Genomic DNA, 17,701 nt, shown 5'->3' on the forward strand with positions numbered 1-17,701 from the left:
CAAATTGCCGCTTCAGACATCTGTTGGGAGTCAACATGCTAGAACTACACGGTGGAAATTTCAGGAAGGCAGATTTCTGCCTACCACCAGAAAACTTTTCCAGGGACCACAGCTGCTATGGAAAGATGACCACAGTCACATTCCAGCTGTGGCTCATTAACCAGTTTTTGTGGACTGCTTATGATTCAACACTTGTGGAGATTTCAGATGCCGAAGGCCTGCACGTGCAAGCTGACACTCTGATGGCATCATGCTGGGTGTTGAAGCAGCAGCATGCTATCTGGGAGCCCCCAAACCAGCAATGGACAGTGTGCCAGGCACAGGCTGGGCTCCTGGGAGCACAGAAAGGGCATCTGGTTTCCCGCCTGGGGCCTCAGAGAAGAAAGGCTTGCACTGGATCCTCAACTGAGGCTTAAAATTGGAGAATTCTGCCAAGAATAATCAGGGAAGGGCTTCTCAGGCTGAGCAAAGGAGCAGAAGCAATGGGGCTTATGAGAAGTGGCAAGCAATCTGGGGAGGGGGAGGTCTGCAATGAGGTTGTGAAAGGAGAGATCCTGAACTTTCCCAGGTGTTGGAAGGGGCCACAAAAAGAGGGACTATGCTACAGGAGAACTGGAAAAAGTGGTCCCAGTCTGCCCTGGGAGAGTCATGGTCCACAATTTTAGAGTTAAGACAAATGGAGAGAGGGATTGTGGCCTAGCGAGCGGACAGGGCATCACTGCCCACTCAATGAATTCCTTTGGCAAGTACCTTTCTGGGCCTCTGCTCCCTCATCTTGGAAAGGCTCTGGGCATGTCAGGCGCAAAGAACACGACGATGTAATGGTACCTAGTCAGGGGGCCCTTGGGAGTGCCGTCGTCGGGAAGGTGGTAACTTAGCCAATATTCGGCGGGGAAGAACTTGGACAGACCGGGCGGGGCCACAAGTCGCCAACATCGCTTTGCGCATGCGCCTCGGGGAAGCGGCGTTGTGCGCATGCACGATCCCGGGAGCCCACCGGCCGCGCATGCGTCGTTAGGCGGCGGGAGTTTTCTAAGGGGCGGCTCTGGCGCCGCCGGAAGGTAATGTAGCTGTCCTAGAGTTGGAAGGGGCAGCGGCCTTGGTGCAGCGCGTCCAGGGGTAACCTGGCGTCTCGGAAGAGAGTGACCTGCGGCCTTGTGTTTCGGAGACGGAGGCTCTGGGTTGGACAGGCGTCTGTCTGAGGTGAAAAAGTCTCAGGCCTGTTTCCGGACGAGGCCTCCCTCACCCCCGCACCAGCCTCTTTGGGTTCAGACAACTCGGCTCAGCCCACACCCTGCCTGCCCGTCGTCACCCCCGAAACCGGGTAAGAGGAGACCCGGGGGCCAGCGGCGCCTCTCGCTCGGGACCTGTTTGCAGAGCCCATGGTCTAGACGTCACTGTTGGTGGAAGGTTGAAAGCGGGGTGGAGGTGGGTCACACAGGCCAGGCTTCGAATTTCGCCTCTTCTCCAGGCTGGCTGCCTAACAAGTTTGGGTGGTTTTTTTTGCCCCTGATGGTACTGCCAGAGCTGTGGCAACGATTAAATGGCGCAGTAATGCACATACAGTTTTTACATACACACACACAAGTCCTGGCACGTAATAAGCACTTAGAAGGTGTCAGTGGTTGCTGTTAAGTAACCAGACTTTCATCTGAATGATACAGCCATAACTGTGATGATTTAGATCCTTGATCCTACTACCCCTCGTTATTCTCTTATTTTTTCCACCTTGTCCCTTCACATATATTTATTTTTCTTTACTAAGCACTCCCCCGACCCCGTATGGATTTTTATTGGTGGTGGAGGGAGAGGCTCGGTCGTGTCCCTGCCCTTTTCCAGTCAGTTACTTGTCTGTGACAGGAACTAGAAATACAGTCTGTAAAAAAAAAAAAAAAAATTTAAAAAGGAAAGAAAGAAATACAGTCTGGCCCCTGGAGACATGTAAACAGACTTTACAACCAGTGCCCGGGAGGCCCAGAGGTGGAGCTGCCAAGTCTGCCAAAGAGACATGGCATGAAAGCTTCACACTTGAGCTCGATTGGGAAGGAAGAATAAGTTATATGGCAATGTGTACAAAGATTCAGAAGTGGTGCGTGGAAAATGAAGAGTTTTCTGGGGGGATGGTGGTGATGGTAGCCAGCAATGTGGATGTACTTAATGTCACTGAACTGTACACTTAAAAATGATTAAGATGGTATATTTTATATTGTGCATATTTCAGCACAATTAAAAAAGAAACAGAAACTTAAAAAAAAAAGTGGTGCCTGGAATGGGAGTAGCAGGAGAAAGCAGGAGTAGGTATCAGTTAGGACTAGCTTCTGGAAGGTGTTTAGTACACTGGAGGAATCTGCTGCTGTCTAAAGAATGGATTGCAGGGAATTACCCAGCAGTCCAGTAGTTAGGACTCCGAGCTTTCACTGCAAGGGCCGGAGTTCAGTCCCTGGCTGGGAAACTAAAATCCCACAAGCTGCTCAAAAAAATAAAGAATGAATGGATTGGAGAGGAACAATGCTGCATGGAGGAAAAACTCGTGGAGCGGCTGTTTGATTCTTGGGGGAAGTGGGGAAGAGGGATAGAAACTATGAGATCTGAACTAAATAGATAGCTGGAAGTTGGAAGAGTTTTAGAGATTGTTGGAAGTAGAATGGACAGGCCTTTAAATCTGCAGAATTAATAAGTAAAGGGTAAAGTGATTGTTCATGTTTTGAAGACCATGTAGATCATAATGCCATTGATTGAGTTATGCAGTTAAGCCCTTGTTAAACACAAAATGATTGGGAACTAAGAGGGGTATACGTTAAGGAAGATAAGATTATTTCTAGTGATAAATTCTGTAGAAATTCAGAACAGGAGATGATGAGCCCTGCTGATGTTCTGTGGAAGAGGTGTGGAAGTGAGGTTGGGCTGGGCCTTGTCAGGCAGGTAGAATTTCATGGGGCAAAAAGGGGTGGTTCAAAGAGATGAGAAAGCACAAGGCTGATTCTGGGGGAGTAAAGCCCCAGCAAGACTGGGACTGAAATGTGGAGAACAGATTACTTCATTTTCCTGTTTCAGGGTTCTCACCTCAGGATGACTTCTAGACCGGAGATAGTAGAAGGTGAGTATTGTGAAGTTCAGTACCTTCTTGCCTTGGGTTTAGGTTCATGAGCTTTACCTAAATACCTCCCTGGCTCTTGGTGGATTTGAAATCACTTATTTGTGTATTTGCAGAGATGTTTCCTCAATGTTTCCATGACCTGGGGCATGTTTCCTTTCGCCACGTTTTTTGCACAGATTCTTAGTTGTGATGGGTTTGATTCTGTATTTTGACTTTTTTATGACAAGTGCTAGAAGAGGAACCAGTGGCATCTAAGACTCATGATCGTCAACTGGAATCAGATCCCAACACTGTGGAAGTGTGTAATAAATCGTCCGCCTCCCTGAAGATGACTGAACGTGTTTCAAAGGAACGAATCCACCTTGGCCATAGCCCCCAAAAAGGGAAAAGTGGTGATCTCAGCCACCAGGAAGAACTTGAATCCAGGTCCCTTCATTTGTCCCCAGAGCAGTCTGCTTGTCATCAAGACAGGAGGCAGTCCTGGCGGCGAGCAAGTATGAAGGAAACAAACCGGCGGAAGTCACTGCCTCCCTTTCATCAGGGCATCACAGGTGGGGTGCTATGTACACAAGACTGGAGCTCCAGCTCAGATAAGAGGCAGTGAGGTATGGCAGGAAGTTAGGCTTGACTTGGCTACTTATTAGCTATGTGACTGAACAGATGACTTCACCTCTCTGAGCTTCAGTTTCCTCATCTGTAGGAGTATTCTCAGATTATAAGTACTGATGTCAAACACCTAGTAAGTATTCAGTATCAATGCTGTTTATATCATGTTATTAGCTACCCATCTATACCATGGACAGAAAATCTGATTTACAGCTGTTCAGCATTCACCTTTGCTAAGTGAATGTTCAGCATTCACATTGGCTAGAAGTAAAGATTTCCTCTGGCTTTCTTCCTCGTATCCTAAAGTAGAATAGAAGGTGGATGGGTTGCTACCTGATTTTAGGTTTTATAACTGAAAATATCTCAGAGGGAAGAACCCATAAAAATTTCTAGGGTAAAAACCTACTTTTGAGACATGGTGTATTTGAATGTGATTTTGTGTGAATTTATAATAATAGCATCTCAGGAAGCACTGAAGTACAAGATTTAATGTGGAAAGTAGCACATTTCAGGAAGAACTTAACTAGCTGTGTGACCTTGAACAACTTAACCTCCTTTGCTTTACGTTCCTCATCAGTAAATGGGGTGAAATAATACCTATTTTACAAGACTGAGAATTAAATGAATTGATACATAACATAGTACTTAGCACATAATAAATAAATATAGCTCGTTTTAAGTTATCATGATTAAAGATATTACTTCACTTCCTGAAGGTCTGATGTTTAGAAGGAAATCTACCTAAAAACAGCCATGGAGCATATCAGAAAATTGCTACCATGGTTATGCTTGTATACTTCCTCCATAGATGTGCCAAGAAGTTTCAGTTTCCTAAGGTTACCCTTATTACGTTCATCTATTTTCCAGAGCATGTGGACCTAAAATTCTGTGTAATAAAAAATTACTGACGTATAGGATTTGTTATTTTCTGGTTATTCCCGGCCACTTCCCAGGTTTCTTTGGTTATAGGCAGAAGGTATCTTATTTTTCATGACTAAAAGTGAGAAGAAGTAATCAAGAGAGGCCGCACAAGAACTTAAAAACAGCCAGCTGAGGCTGGAGGGCTAAAAGACATGTATCTCCTAATTCTCAAAGCAAATTTCCTTTGCTGTATAAGAATTGATGTTCTTAAATGGACATAATTGGGAAAAGCAGTATCTACATCTTTTATTGATAGCTGTTTGAGGATTCAGTGGCATAATTATGTAAAATGCCTGTTTAGTTCAGGCTGATGCACTGTGTGACCTTGGGCAAGTTGCCCAGCATCTAACCTTTGTTAAATGGTTAGGCTGATAAATCACTTGCCTCAAGTGAGGGTGAAGGTTAGAATTTAATAAAATTCTTTTAAGATAGTCTGTGTTCAACAAATTTACTATTAATGTTACTGTCTCTGGCTTCAAACAAGTATCTCCCCTCTGAACTTCAGTTTCCCCATCTGTAAAGTGAAACTCATAGTTTATAGGAAGATTCTTAAGACACTGTATTTAAAGCACACTGCAATGGCTATCACAAAAATTCTGAAATATTCCCATCTCCTTTCTTCAAATGGTGAATATAAAACACAAAGGGAAGTTAAATTGTTTTTTTTAATCTGTTTTATTTAGCAAGACAAGATTTTAAGGTAATACATAAAAGGTTCTTTTAACTCTTTAAATTTAGGATGCACAGATAGGTAAATTTCATTCTTTGGTGATCTTGAACAAATTAGATGTAAGAAGATAGATGTAGAGAAGACTGCTTGGGTTTTCTTACCTTAAGTTAGGCTGCATCAAGAGGGAGGGAATTTTTCAGGTTTTTTTGGTTTTTACTTTGCTAACTGTATAAGTGTCCAGCTCTTTGAATGTGGTAATATTTTATGTTAGAGCTCTGCAGATCCATCAGTGTTGACCTAACAGAAAGCAAACGGCTGAGCTCTCTCCTCCTTTCCAGTTTCCAGGTGAGAGTCAAGTCTCAGGATTGGGAGTGTTTTCTTTTTCTTTCCTTTTTTGTTTTAAACTGTTACTGTGACATCCCCAAAGACACGTCAGGACTGTGTGATTTATTAGTAAAGAGTAAAAGCTGTTTCTCTGTAGTGAGATTAATTTAAAAGCCAGATTTAATCCCAGAAGTTTTGTCTCTGGATCAGGCTCTACCAGTGCCGTTGATGTTGCTGTGGCTAACTGAGCAGTTAAGAGAGTTCCCCTGTCTAGTATATTTTGCTCATTAGCAGCAAATGATGGGACTTTAGGGTGGGTGGAGGTCATACCTAAGTTTAAGCAGACATTTGAGATCTGGCTGCTCTCTAAATTGGAATTATATGACTAAATGGTGATTGCATCAGTGTAGATAAGCAAGTCATTTGTGTGAATTAAATGACCATTTTTTCCCCTGAATCAAAAATCGCATCATGTAGTCTAGGAACAAAGCATTTTTTCCTTACCTTTTTATTTTCTTGTTTTGTTTATATGAAAAATCTTAGGTGTAGAATTAAATCATGCTTACTTACATTTATTAAATGTCCTAAGATTACATGAATTCAGGATTGGCCTGGCAAATCTTGGTTGTTGTACTGAAAATGCTTTTCTTTATTTAGTTCTCTGTTCAGAAACTTGAACCTTTCCTAAGGGGAACTGAGGGCTTCAGTCTTCAAAGTTTCAGAGCCAAAGGTAAGTTGCTAAGACCAGATACTCGAGCTTTGACCTTGGTCTGTACCTTCTTTTAGGGTTGGATGAAACCTCTCTCTCGGGGTCGCTACTTACAGGAGCTGCTAGCTTACACAACCAGCCCTCTTCCATTTTGGGGGGGAACTGCATTAAAAAAGATACGAATATGTGCTTACGAAGTTTAGAAGGTCTAAAAGTAAGCCTCTCTTGCCCCATGACCCCCAGTCTCAGCTCCTCTCCTCCCAGAGGCAACCACAGCCACCAGCCTCTTGGGTATCTTTGCAAATGTATTGCATTTCTAAACATTTATCCATTAAAATCAAATGAATAATCCTCTCTACACACTGTTCTTAATCTTGTTTGTTGTTTTTTAAAACCTTAATTTATCTTACAGATAGTTCTTTATCACACTGATAAAGCTGTCTTGATATTTTAGCAGCTACATGATGCTCTGTTTTATAAATGTACCATATTTCATTTAAATGGTTCTTTATTGATGGGCTTTTAGGTTTGTTTTCAGTCTTTTGTTATTACAGTGAATGGATAATGAATACCTTTTTATACAAGCCTCTTAGCACATATTCAAGTAAAAGTAAGATATATTAGAATTAACTAGTATAAATATACTGTAACTAAAAGTTTAGATTTTTTTATTATTTAGTAGGTATTATTTAAAGGTCTTTTGGGGGTTTTAATCTGTGTTTCTTTTTCTTTTGAAGAGGATAATATTTTTTCATATTTTTAGAGGAGAGCCATTTGTACTTTATTTTCTGTGTATTGTCTCTCCATATCCTTTGTTCATTTCTTAAAATTGAGATATTGCCTCTTTTATGTTGGTTTTGCGGGCACTCTTTGTGTTAAGGAAATTAGCTTTTGTCTGTGACATAAGTTGCAAATATTCTTCCCTGGGAGTCAGCTTTCAGCTTTCTAGGAAGTAGCTATTCTCCTTACAGTCTAATTATACAATCATCCAGCTCGGAAATAAAAGACCTAGAAAATACATGAAGTCAGACTTACTCGCCAGTTAAAGCTGTTTATCTCAGAACTGCACTATTACTGTAATTAGGTTAGACATGTTCAGGTTTATTTTGATAGCTATTTAACATATCTTTTCCCGTCTGCATTCCTCACCTGAATTTAATTGTGAAGTCTCTAAGCAGAGACCTGTTTTTACCTTATGCCCATCATTTTTATTTGCTGCTAGCATTTCTGACTTCTATAATAAGTTTTTTCACCTAATGCCAGCAGATCAGATCTCTTGAAAGAGTGAATTGTCAATGCAGATACATTTTTCTAACACATCTTTTAACCTGCTGCTTTATCAGTTGTGTGAAAAACACTATTATAAATGTTATAAAGAGGAGTTGTCTTCCATTTTATCTGTACCTACCCAAAGAAGAAAGGTAAAATCTTCTCGCATGTCACTTTTTTGAATGGGTGAGAGGGCCAGAATGTAACAGGTGACCCTAGAGCTGAGACCACCATACGTATATTACATCTTTGTCAGCAGCTCACTGTGAAAAGTATTCTCTTTATTTTATAACATATAATTTTATTCTCTGTAGTATCTTCCCTTTCTGAAGAGTTGAAACATTTTGCAGACAGATTGGAAAGTAATGGAACACTACAAAAATGTTTTAAAGATTCAGAAGGGTAAGAACAGTTCCCTTTCTCTCCAAAATTATAGTTGAATAAGGCCTTTTTATTTTCTAATTTTTTACATTGAAGTATAATTTACAGTGTTGTGTTAATTTCTAGTGTACATCAGAGTGATTCAGTTATATGTGTGTGTGTATACTTCAGTTCATTTGTATCATATTTTAGATCCCACAAATAAGTGATGTATGGAATTTGTCTTTCTTTGTCTGACTTAATTTGTTAGCATAATCTCTATCTAGGTCCATCCGTGTTGCTGCAAATGGCATTATTTCATTCTTTTTTATGGCTGAGTAATATTCCTCTGTGTGTGTCTATACACACATAACACCACATCTTTATCTGTTCATCTGTTGATGGACATTTAGGTTGCTTCTATGTCTTGGCTATTGTAAATAGTGCTGCTGTGAACGTTGGGGTACATGTATCTTTTTTAATTCAGTTCAGTCGCTCAGTCGCGTCCGACTCTTTGTGACCCCATGAACCGCAGCACGCCATGCCTCCCTATCCATCACCAACTGCCGGAGTCTACCCAAACCCATGTCCTTTGAGTCAGTGATGCCATCCAACCGTCTCATCCTCTGTCGTCCCCTTCTCCTCCTGCCCTCAAACTTTCCCAGCATCAGAGCCTTTTCAAATGAGTCAGCTCTTCATATTAGGTGGCCGAAGTATTGAATTTTCAGCTTCAACATCAGTCCTTCCAATGAACACCCAGGACTGATCTCCTTTAGGATGGACTGGTTGGATCTCCTTGCAGTCCAAGGGACTCTCAAGAGTCTTTTCCAACACCACAGTTCAAAAGCATCAATTCTTTGGCACTCAGCTTTCTTTATAGTCCAACTCTCACATCCATATGTGACTACTGGAATTGACAAAGTAATGTCTCTGCTTTTTAATATGCTGTCTAGGTTAGTCTTAACTTTCCTCCAAGGAGTAAGTGTCTTTTAATTTCATGGCTGCAATCACCATCTGCAGTGATTTTGGAGCCCTCCAAAATAAGGTCAGCCACTGTTTCCACTGTTTCTCCATCTATTTGCCATGAAGTGATGGGACCGGATGCCATGATCTTCGTTTTCTGAATGTTGAGCTTTAAGCCAACTTTTTCGCTCTCTTCTTTCACTTTCATCAAGAGGCTCTTTAGTTCTTCTTCACTTTCTGCCATAAGGGTGGTGACATCTGCATATCTGAGGTTATTGATATTTCTCCCAGCAATCTTGATTCCAGCTTGTGCTTCCTCCAGCCCAGCGTTTCTCATGGTGTACTCTGCATATAAGTTAAATAAGCAGAGTGACAATATATAGCCTTTACGTACTACTTTTCCTATTTGGAACCAGTCTGTTGTTCCATGTTGAGTTCTAACTGTTGCTTCCTGACTTGCATACAAGTTTCTGAAGAGGCAGGTCAGGTGGTCTGGTATTCCCATCTCTTTCAGAATTTTCCACAGTTTATTGTGACCCACACAGTCAAAGGCTTTGGCATAGTCAATAAAGCAGAAATAGATGTTTTTCTGAAGCTCTCTTGCTTTTTCCATCATCCAGTGGATGTTGCCAATTTGATCTCTGGTTCCTAGGCCTTTTTGAAAACCAACTTGAACATCTGGAAGTTCATGGTTCATGTATTGTTGAAGCCTGGCTTAGAGAATTTTGAGCGTTACTTTACTAGCATGTGGGAGGAGTGGAATTGTGCGGTAATTTGAGCATTCTTTGGCATTGCCTTTCTTTGAAATTGGAATGAAAACTGACCTTTTCTAGTCCTGTGGCCACTGCTGAGTTTTCCAAATTTGCTGACATATTGAGTGAGCACTTTCACAGCATCGTCTTTTTGAATTAGTTTTTGTCTTTTCAGAATATATGCCCAGTAGTTAGGTTGCTGGGTCATATGGTAAGTCTGTTTTTACTTTTTTAAGGAACTTTCATACTGTTTTCCATAGTGGCTGCACCAATTTACCTTTCCACCAACAGTGCTAGGAAGGTTTCCATTTTTTCTACACACTGTCCAGCATTTATTATTTGTAGACTTTTTCATGATGGCCATTTCTGATGGGTATAAGGTGATACCTCATTGTAGTTTTTACGTATAATTTTATTTGCTTATTTATTTAATGTTTGGCTGTGCTGGGTCTTTGTTGCTGCGTGATTTTTTCTCTAGTTGCAGTGAGTAGGGGCTACTCTCTAGTCACGGTACATGGGCTTCTCGTTGTGGTGGCTACTCTTGTTGCAGAGCACAGGCTCTGGGTGCACAGGCTTCAGTAGTTGCAGTACGTGGGCTTGGTAGTTTCGGCTCTCAGGCTCTGTAGCATAGACGCAGTAGTTGTGGCGCCTGGGCTTAGTTGCTCCGAGGCATGTGGGATATTCCTGGGTCAGGGGTTGAACCCATGTCTCCTGCATTGGCAGGTGTATTCTTTACCACGAGACATCAGGGAAGCCCCTCGTTACCGTTGTGACTGCGTTTCTAATAGTGATGTCGAGCATCTTCACATGCCTGTCGGCAATCTGCAATCCGTGTGGCTTCTTTGGAGAAATGAGACTTAATTAGACAGTTGTTCATTCACTTATCAAACGTTTATCCAGCATCTTCTATGTACCATGCTCTTCTGGAAGCTGGAGATAGAGTGATAAATAATCAAACAAGATCTTTCTTCTTATTCATTGTAGTAGGAGAGACAGTCAAATTAATTAGAAAATAATGACTTCAGATATAATCTGAATGATTTCAGTGATAATCTGATTGGGCAGGTAATATGATAGTGACTTAAAGCAGTGGGCAACTTAAGCTAGAGTGTTCAGAGAAGTCCTCTAATGATTTGCCGTTTGCACTGGGACCTGTAAGACCTGGATGGTGAGGAGGAACCAAATATGTGAAGATGAGACGAAAAGCATTCATATTTTTGCTAGCCATGACAGTTGTAGATAAAGTCACGTTTTTAGCTGTTGGCCAGCAAGAATATTAAGAGAACTTTTACAGCCTCCACCGCTGCCTGCCCCGCCTTCTCCCCCCGAAACTGATAGTCCCTCAGTAGGGGCAACACCTGGCCCTCTCCCCATCCTGCAACAAATTACATGACTTGATCTTACACTTTGAACTTCACAGAGGTCTGCCTTTCCATAGATCCTTAGAATTAACATTGCTATTCAGGCAATGAACATTATGTTAGCTCGACGTTGCTTCCCTTTTAATGCAGTGTATTTAAACCACAGGCTGCTGTATTGCTGCTAGAGGTGATAGAGGCTGTTTGTCACAGGCTTTGAAAGAAAAACATAAAAGGTGACACAGCTGATTTGCCTTTGCCAGGTAGAGTACAAGTACATCTGCAAAATTTTGGCATTTTCAATGCCTCCTGCTTTTCCATTAGAATCAATCGCCCTACTAGCCAAGCTATTGGTTTTAGTAGAACATATCCAACTGAGTGCAAAGTGCACTTCAACTTAAGTGCAAAGACAGTTGTATGAAAAAGCTATTAAGGTTTTGATTAGTGGGAAGGCAAGAGGCTATATAAAAAGAAATGGTGGAAACAAAACTTTGGAGATTGAAACTGGCAGATATTTTGAGGCTGAGTGGCATTATATGGGTAGAATAGATAAAGTGTAACAGTAGGAATCAAAGATAATGAGCTGGACAGAGCCAGAACACAGAGAACCTTAAGTGCCAGGTTAAGGAGTTTTGGCTTTTCTTCTGAATGTAGTGGAGAGTCACAGAATTTTTAAGAAACGAAAAATACAAAAGGAATATTTGAAGAGAGGTTAATTGGTTCACGTGTGAATTCAAATTGATGAGGGAAACAGACAATGAAGAGCCCAGTGAGAAAGCTAATACCTAGTGCAAAAGTGAATTCGAGTCTAAGACTAAATATTCTGAACATATTTTATTGCTGTTAAAATTATGTGAGATGTCCAATACTAAAAGCAAACACTCTTGGAAGATTTCTGTTAATCTCATAATCGTGTCTTTTCTAGAAGAGTATCAGATTTGGCTCTGGAAACATCAGTGGCTGAGATGAAGGAATATATAACAAAGTAAGTGAAAATGAGTGAACTTTGTTGGGAAATTCTAAATTTGTCTGGGGGAAATAACTCAACCCAGGAAAAATGAATAGTAAACATCCTTTTCAGCGTGTCAGTATTAGAAAGCTGCACACTGGGATTTTATGTACTGTTGTCGTTTTGTTACTAAGTTGTGTCCGAATCTTTTTTGACCCCATGGACTGTAGCCCACCAGCCTCCTCTGACCATGGGATTTCTCAGGCAAAGACACTGGAGTGGTTTATGGACTGTATCAATGGCCAGTTTCATAGAATGGAGTCTAGAGACTAAGGATGTAGATTTGATGTAAAGACTCATGTTTGATTTGATTAAGTTAATATTCTCTGACTTGGTTGTGCTTTCTAATCTTTTTTATTTTTTAATGACCTTTTTATTCACATCTTAGAATCAGAGTAGACACCTAATGTATGGTTGCCCTGAGTGATTCAGAATGAGATGATCAAGAGTTAACTGAATTTTTTCCTGCTTCTGTAGGTTTTCTTTAGAACGTCAGAGTTGGGATCAGCTCTTGCTGCGCTACCAGGAAGAGGCTGAAGAGATCCTATCAAGGTTAGCTCTATGACAGGAAATAGGAAGGTTTTACCTTGTGACTTTTGATTTGATTTCAGTTCTGTTAGTACAAATTGAATGATGAATCCAGTCTTACAGGCCAGTCAACTCATCAAATCTCTGTAGAATATATACAAACAGTGTGACTGAAAATGGAGAGTGAGGGGGCTGGGAAGGAAGAGTTGTCACTATTTTCAGTCAAAGAACAGAACTGCCTCTGTTCTGTGCCCTTGGCTGCTCTTCCACATTCTGGGGGAGACAGGCATGTTTCTGCCCTGTAACTGGCAACCTGGGGCTGGTCTAGGAACAGTATGAAGGGACTTCAGTGAGCACATGGCCTTTGAAAAGCTGCGACTGTGGGAGAGAACCACAGCCAGGGCCCTCATGGAGGCACAGGGGTGAAGGAGGTGATGGAAGTGGGTCTACAGGAGAGAGACGATCTTTGGGTCTTGAAGGCATAATAAAATGGGAAAGTGCTAGATTTTGGTTTCATTTTACTGTCCAAACCAGTGATTTTTAGCTTTTTTTCCCCAAACAGAACCTTAGCTAGAAACACAACTATAAAACATTAGCTAAAATAGTAATTGCGAAAGTGGCCTCCTAGTAGAGAGGCACCTTGAGTGCAGTATGAGAAGCTTCCCTAATCCAAGCATTGATGCTTATTACTTTCTTCACCCTTTAAATGCTCTATGTATGAAGACCAATAATGCGTAAGATGGCAGTTTCAGAATAAACACTTTTTACGGGCCATAGTTTATATTAACAGGAAAGCTTCTGGAAGGAGACTGTCTCTGTTCAAATCCTAATTACTCCTTAGTTTTGTGACCTTGAGCAGTCCACTTAATCTGAGGTTCCTCACTTGAAAATAGGATAATATTACTACCTACCTCATTGGTTTGTTATGACTAAAGAGTCATCAGCAGTTTTCATAAACTCTCCATTATATTGAGTTATTTTAGATAATTGAAGTGGGCCAACATCTTTTTGGTGAAAGATCATAGATGTTAACTTCAGGCTCTTCTCCAGGAGTAGTCCTTTTTGTAAATGGACCTTACTGTTAGATGGAGTCAACTAACCTTCTAGCATTTCCTGGAGTCCAGAGGTATAAAAACCAGAATCTCCTTTTAGTAAGAGAGCCTATGCTCACCATGGGGTAGAAGAATATTGATTCAGGTTAGTAAAGCCTTTTAGGAAGTGTTTTCCCTAGGTAAATAAATCTTTGCTATTTTCCCATGGAAAATTATTTGAAAGCTTTTTTGTTTTATTTTGTTTTTAGAGGATCAGCTGAAACCAAAAATACTGAAGTTGAAGTGGAACCTAGAATGTATGTTGGGTCTTCCCAGAGTGAAGTCCTTAATACAAAACCTGACTACCAGAAGATATTGCAGAATCAGACTAAACTCTTTGATTGTATGGAGTTGGTGGTGAGTTGGGTCATGTTTCTTTGGCTGAGTTATCCAGCTTTGATACCTTCCCATCCTTGTTAAAAGAGCTGGAGAACATGTGTAATTAGATAAGTATATTCAACTCTACCTTGGGGAAACATGGAGAGACAATGAAAGAAAATAAACAAGTAAATGGTGATAAATGCTATTAAGTCAGGTGGAGAAAGAGAATGTGTCGGGAGGGCTTCAGTTTGCTATGTAGAGGGGTTGAAGGCCCTTCTTAGGTGCCACCGTAATAAAGACTTGAAAGAAATGGGAAAGTGAGCCATGAGGACCTTTTAAAGAATGTCAACCCCAGTTTTTTTGTTTTTGTTTTTTTTGCCAAAATACCATCTTAAACTTACGGCATGAGGTCTCAAGTTGGACTTTTTAATTTGTTTCTGTTACTTTTATTTTGGTTGCACCACACAGTATGTGGGATCTTAGTTCCCTGACCAGAGATTGAACCTGCACCTCATGAATTGGAAGTAGAGTCTTATCTACTGGGCCACCAGGGAATTCTCCATTATATTGAGTATTAGGTTGGCCAGAAAATTTGTTCAGGTTATATAAGAGCTTACAAAAACCCAAATGAACTTTTTGGTCAGCCCAATATGAACAGGAAGCAGGTGGCATTTGATATATGGTAAGGAGAGTCTGTTTACAAAGGGGCTGAGTATAAAGATGTGGGTATCAGGAATTCATAAGTGAAGTGAAGTGATCTGGGGCTAAGAGGCAGCTAAGCTGTTCCTACTCCTCAGCTGGAGGGTGAAACAGTTACTGTGGTACCTGGCAGGGAGTTGTATGGTGGGCTGCTCTGAAAGAGCCATGGTCTTCAGTTGAGAGACACTAGTAACTCCAGATGACCCTTCCAGGAGCAGGCCCAGGTAAAAATACCCTGAGCTCATTCAGCTCCTACTTGGCTCCCTCTTGGTCAAGCCCACCCAGAAGCCAGAGGACCTGGGATCCTGTTGAGGTTGTGCAGGTCAGTCTGCTCAGGAGTTAGAGCAGTGTGGAGAGGGGTGAGTATGGATGTGAAAGGGCAAACAAAATGTCTGGCATAAGCATTCCAGGTTGAAAGAGCAGCAAAAGCAAAGCTCCTGAGCAGGAGCTTGCCTAGTGTGTTTGAGGAGCCAGGCAGAAGCCGTGCACCCTTACAGTTCACAGTTGTCTGTTGTCTGCAGATGGACGAACTGCAAGGATCCGTGAAGCAGCTGCACGCCTTTATGGCCGAAAGTACCCAGTGCCTCCAGGAGGTGTCAGTACAGCTTGGTAAGCCTGTCTTAAGGGGATCAGAGCTTGCACTGTTTTACATCTAATGGCCCTTCGGATGTACACTGCCCTTCAAAACATTTTAGGGGTCATTCGGATTGTAAAGGGAATGAGACTGATTTTCTCCTGTGACTTTGAGGGTGATTTTAGGTAGGGGAGTTGTGAACATTGTTTGCATTGTGTGTATACAAACAAAGGCTTCCAAGGGTAAAGCCTGTATCTGGTGACTTATTTCCCCCTCACAATAACAGTTACTATTGTGGGTACTCAAAGTTAATTGGAAATTTTTAGACAGGAGCACAGTAGACTGAGAATTAAATCTCCACAAACTGACAAACTGTATTGTTTGGGTAGATCCAGGACAAGAAATATCTATCCATTGCCTTTTTTCTCTTTTCATTCTTCAAGAATCTACCAAGGGACACTGACATTACTTAAAAAAAAATTTTTTTTTATTTATTTGTCTGTGCCAGGTGTTAGTCGCAACATGTGGGATCTTTAGTTGCAGGCTGTGAACTCTTAGTTGTATTTGTTCTCTGACCAAGGATTGAACCGGGCCCCCTGCACTGGGGTGCAGATTCTTAGTCACTGGATCACTGGGGAAGTCCCCATCAGATTGTATTGTGGTTGTAGTTGCAGCTGGCTTTCCTACCGGAGAGCCATCTCCTTGAAGGCAGATGCACTCTTAAGTTGTCCTTCAAATACCCTTCAGGGTCTGACACAGTATTCACACAGTAAGTTTTCAATAGTGGTATTTGAATTCAATTGAAATGTATTTTTTGGCTCCTTTTCTCTGCAGGGAAGAGAAGCACTCAACAGTTAGATCCTTCACCAGCTCGAAAACTGCTCAAGCTTCAGTTACAGAAACAACCTAGCAGATATTGCTCTAAATCTTGTCAGTGACCTAATGCAGCTTTCCTGCCACAAGGTGCTCTAGAGGAGAGAAACCGGAAGAGTGCCCCAGTGCACAGCGGGCTGAGCTGTGACATCTGCCCTGTTGCCTTTGAAGATAACTGGCTGACTGTAAAGCACTGACTTTTTTTCTTAAAATGGAATTTATGCATTTGAAAGAATGTCATACACAAGCTTTTTCCAAGAACGAGCAAAATCCTTGAGACTTTGCTTTGGAATGACGTTCCGAACTAGTAGCCCATTCTTTGAAATATCCTTTGTGGTCAGAAATCTCCCTACTCCAAAGATGTTTTTGAGGTTTTGAAACAACCTAAAGTCATTCAGGACCAAATCCAGTAAGCATTTTAGGGATCATTCTGGTTGTAAACAGGATGAGACTGATCTCCTGTGACTTTGAGGGTGATGTTAGGTAGAGGAGTTGTGAGCATTGTTTGCATTGTATGGATACATATATCTCCTTACAAGATTCCCAAATTGAAGATAATAACACTCATTCTCTATATCCTGATGTCTATAATGTGTTTTAGCTTTTTTTAGGAGAGCGTGCAACACCATGTGGCATGCAAGATCTTAGTTCCCCAGCCAGGGATCAAGAAGGGGTTAAGTGTCTCTTTTTCATTGTTCTCCATATTTGTTAATGATTTGCATTATAAGATTGCATGTTCTTAAAAGCTTTCCCTTATCCTCGTGTATAGAAAAAATGAAAAAGCAGGGAAGGCTTAGCAGAAAATAGGATTCTTTGTCAGGACCCAGAAGTGAACAGTAGCGTGAAGTTACACCTCAGTATTAACAGCCAATAAAACACCAACTAATTTATTGTCAATGTCTCTTATTTTCTGATCCTCCTAATAGAACAGAACCCAGTTCACTTAAATATGCAGTTATTAAGTCTTAAAGCTTGGACTATGCACCAGTTAGTGAGAGGTGATATATCCTAGCTTTTCCCTAGCTTTTCTCTGTGTTCCTTATTGTTTAAAAAAGTTATTTTTTAAATTTTTTAGTTAATTTGGCTGTGCCGGGTCTTAGTTGCTGCACATGAGATCTTTGATCTTCGTTGTGACCTTCAGGATATTTTTTTTCTTAGTTGCAACATGTGAACTCTTAATTGCAGCCTGTGGGATCCAGTTGTAGGGATCAAATCCAGGACCCCCTGCCTTGGGAGCACTGAGTCTTAGCTGCTGGACTACCAGGGAAATCCCACATTCTTCATTCTTTCATATATTTACATAGCCCATGCTAAATGCCATGCACAGTTCTAGGAACTGGGAAGAGAGCAAAGAACAAAAACAGTCTTAGGACTTCTTTTCATGATTCTCACAGTCTGTTGGGCACAGAGAACAAGAATAAACCTCTTTTCCACAGAAGTAATGTTTTAGTTGACTTGGGAAGGAGAAAGGAGTTAAATAGGGCAGTTATTTGAGGTAAAAGGAGCCACATTTTAAAAGGCCTGAGAAGAGAGAATAAAACATTCTGGGATACTAAAAAGTAAAAACTGGTTAAGCA

The 17,701-nt window shown here is 41.2% G+C and overlaps 1 protein-coding gene across 7 annotated transcripts; it reads left to right on the forward strand.

Annotated features, from left to right (window-relative positions):
- Positions 1 to 999: 999 nt before the first annotated feature.
- On the forward strand, positions 1,000 to 17,016 carry DSN1 (DSN1 component of MIS12 kinetochore complex). Of its 7 annotated transcripts, none has more exons than XR_005722273.1 (11): positions 1,000 to 1,324; positions 3,055 to 3,097; positions 3,325 to 3,836; positions 5,566 to 5,639; positions 6,276 to 6,348; positions 7,911 to 7,998; positions 11,955 to 12,014; positions 12,516 to 12,590; positions 13,867 to 14,014; positions 15,199 to 15,286; positions 16,086 to 17,016. XR_005722273.1 is itself a non-coding variant. In XM_040247372.1 (11 exons), the coding sequence occupies exons 2-11, from the start codon at positions 3,070 to 3,072 to the stop codon at positions 16,187 to 16,189; spliced, it is 1,062 nt and encodes a 353-aa protein (XP_040103306.1). In that variant the 5' UTR covers positions 1,000 to 1,324; positions 3,055 to 3,069; the 3' UTR covers positions 16,190 to 17,015. The 7 variants fall into 7 exon arrangements, 5 of the variants coding, with proteins under 5 accessions (XP_040103306.1, XP_040103307.1, XP_040103309.1 ...); XM_040247372.1 differs by having other exon boundaries at positions 3,325 to 3,648; positions 16,086 to 17,015; XM_040247375.1 differs by having other exon boundaries at positions 1,042 to 1,324; positions 3,544 to 3,648; positions 16,086 to 17,015.
- The last annotated feature ends 685 nt before the right edge of the window (positions 17,017 to 17,701 follow it).

The sequence above is a fragment of the Oryx dammah genome, unplaced genomic scaffold, assembly GCF_014754425.2.
Source record: "Oryx dammah isolate SB20612 unplaced genomic scaffold, SCBI_Odam_1.1 HiC_scaffold_10, whole genome shotgun sequence".
Taxonomy (NCBI): Eukaryota; Metazoa; Chordata; class Mammalia; order Artiodactyla; family Bovidae; genus Oryx; species Oryx dammah.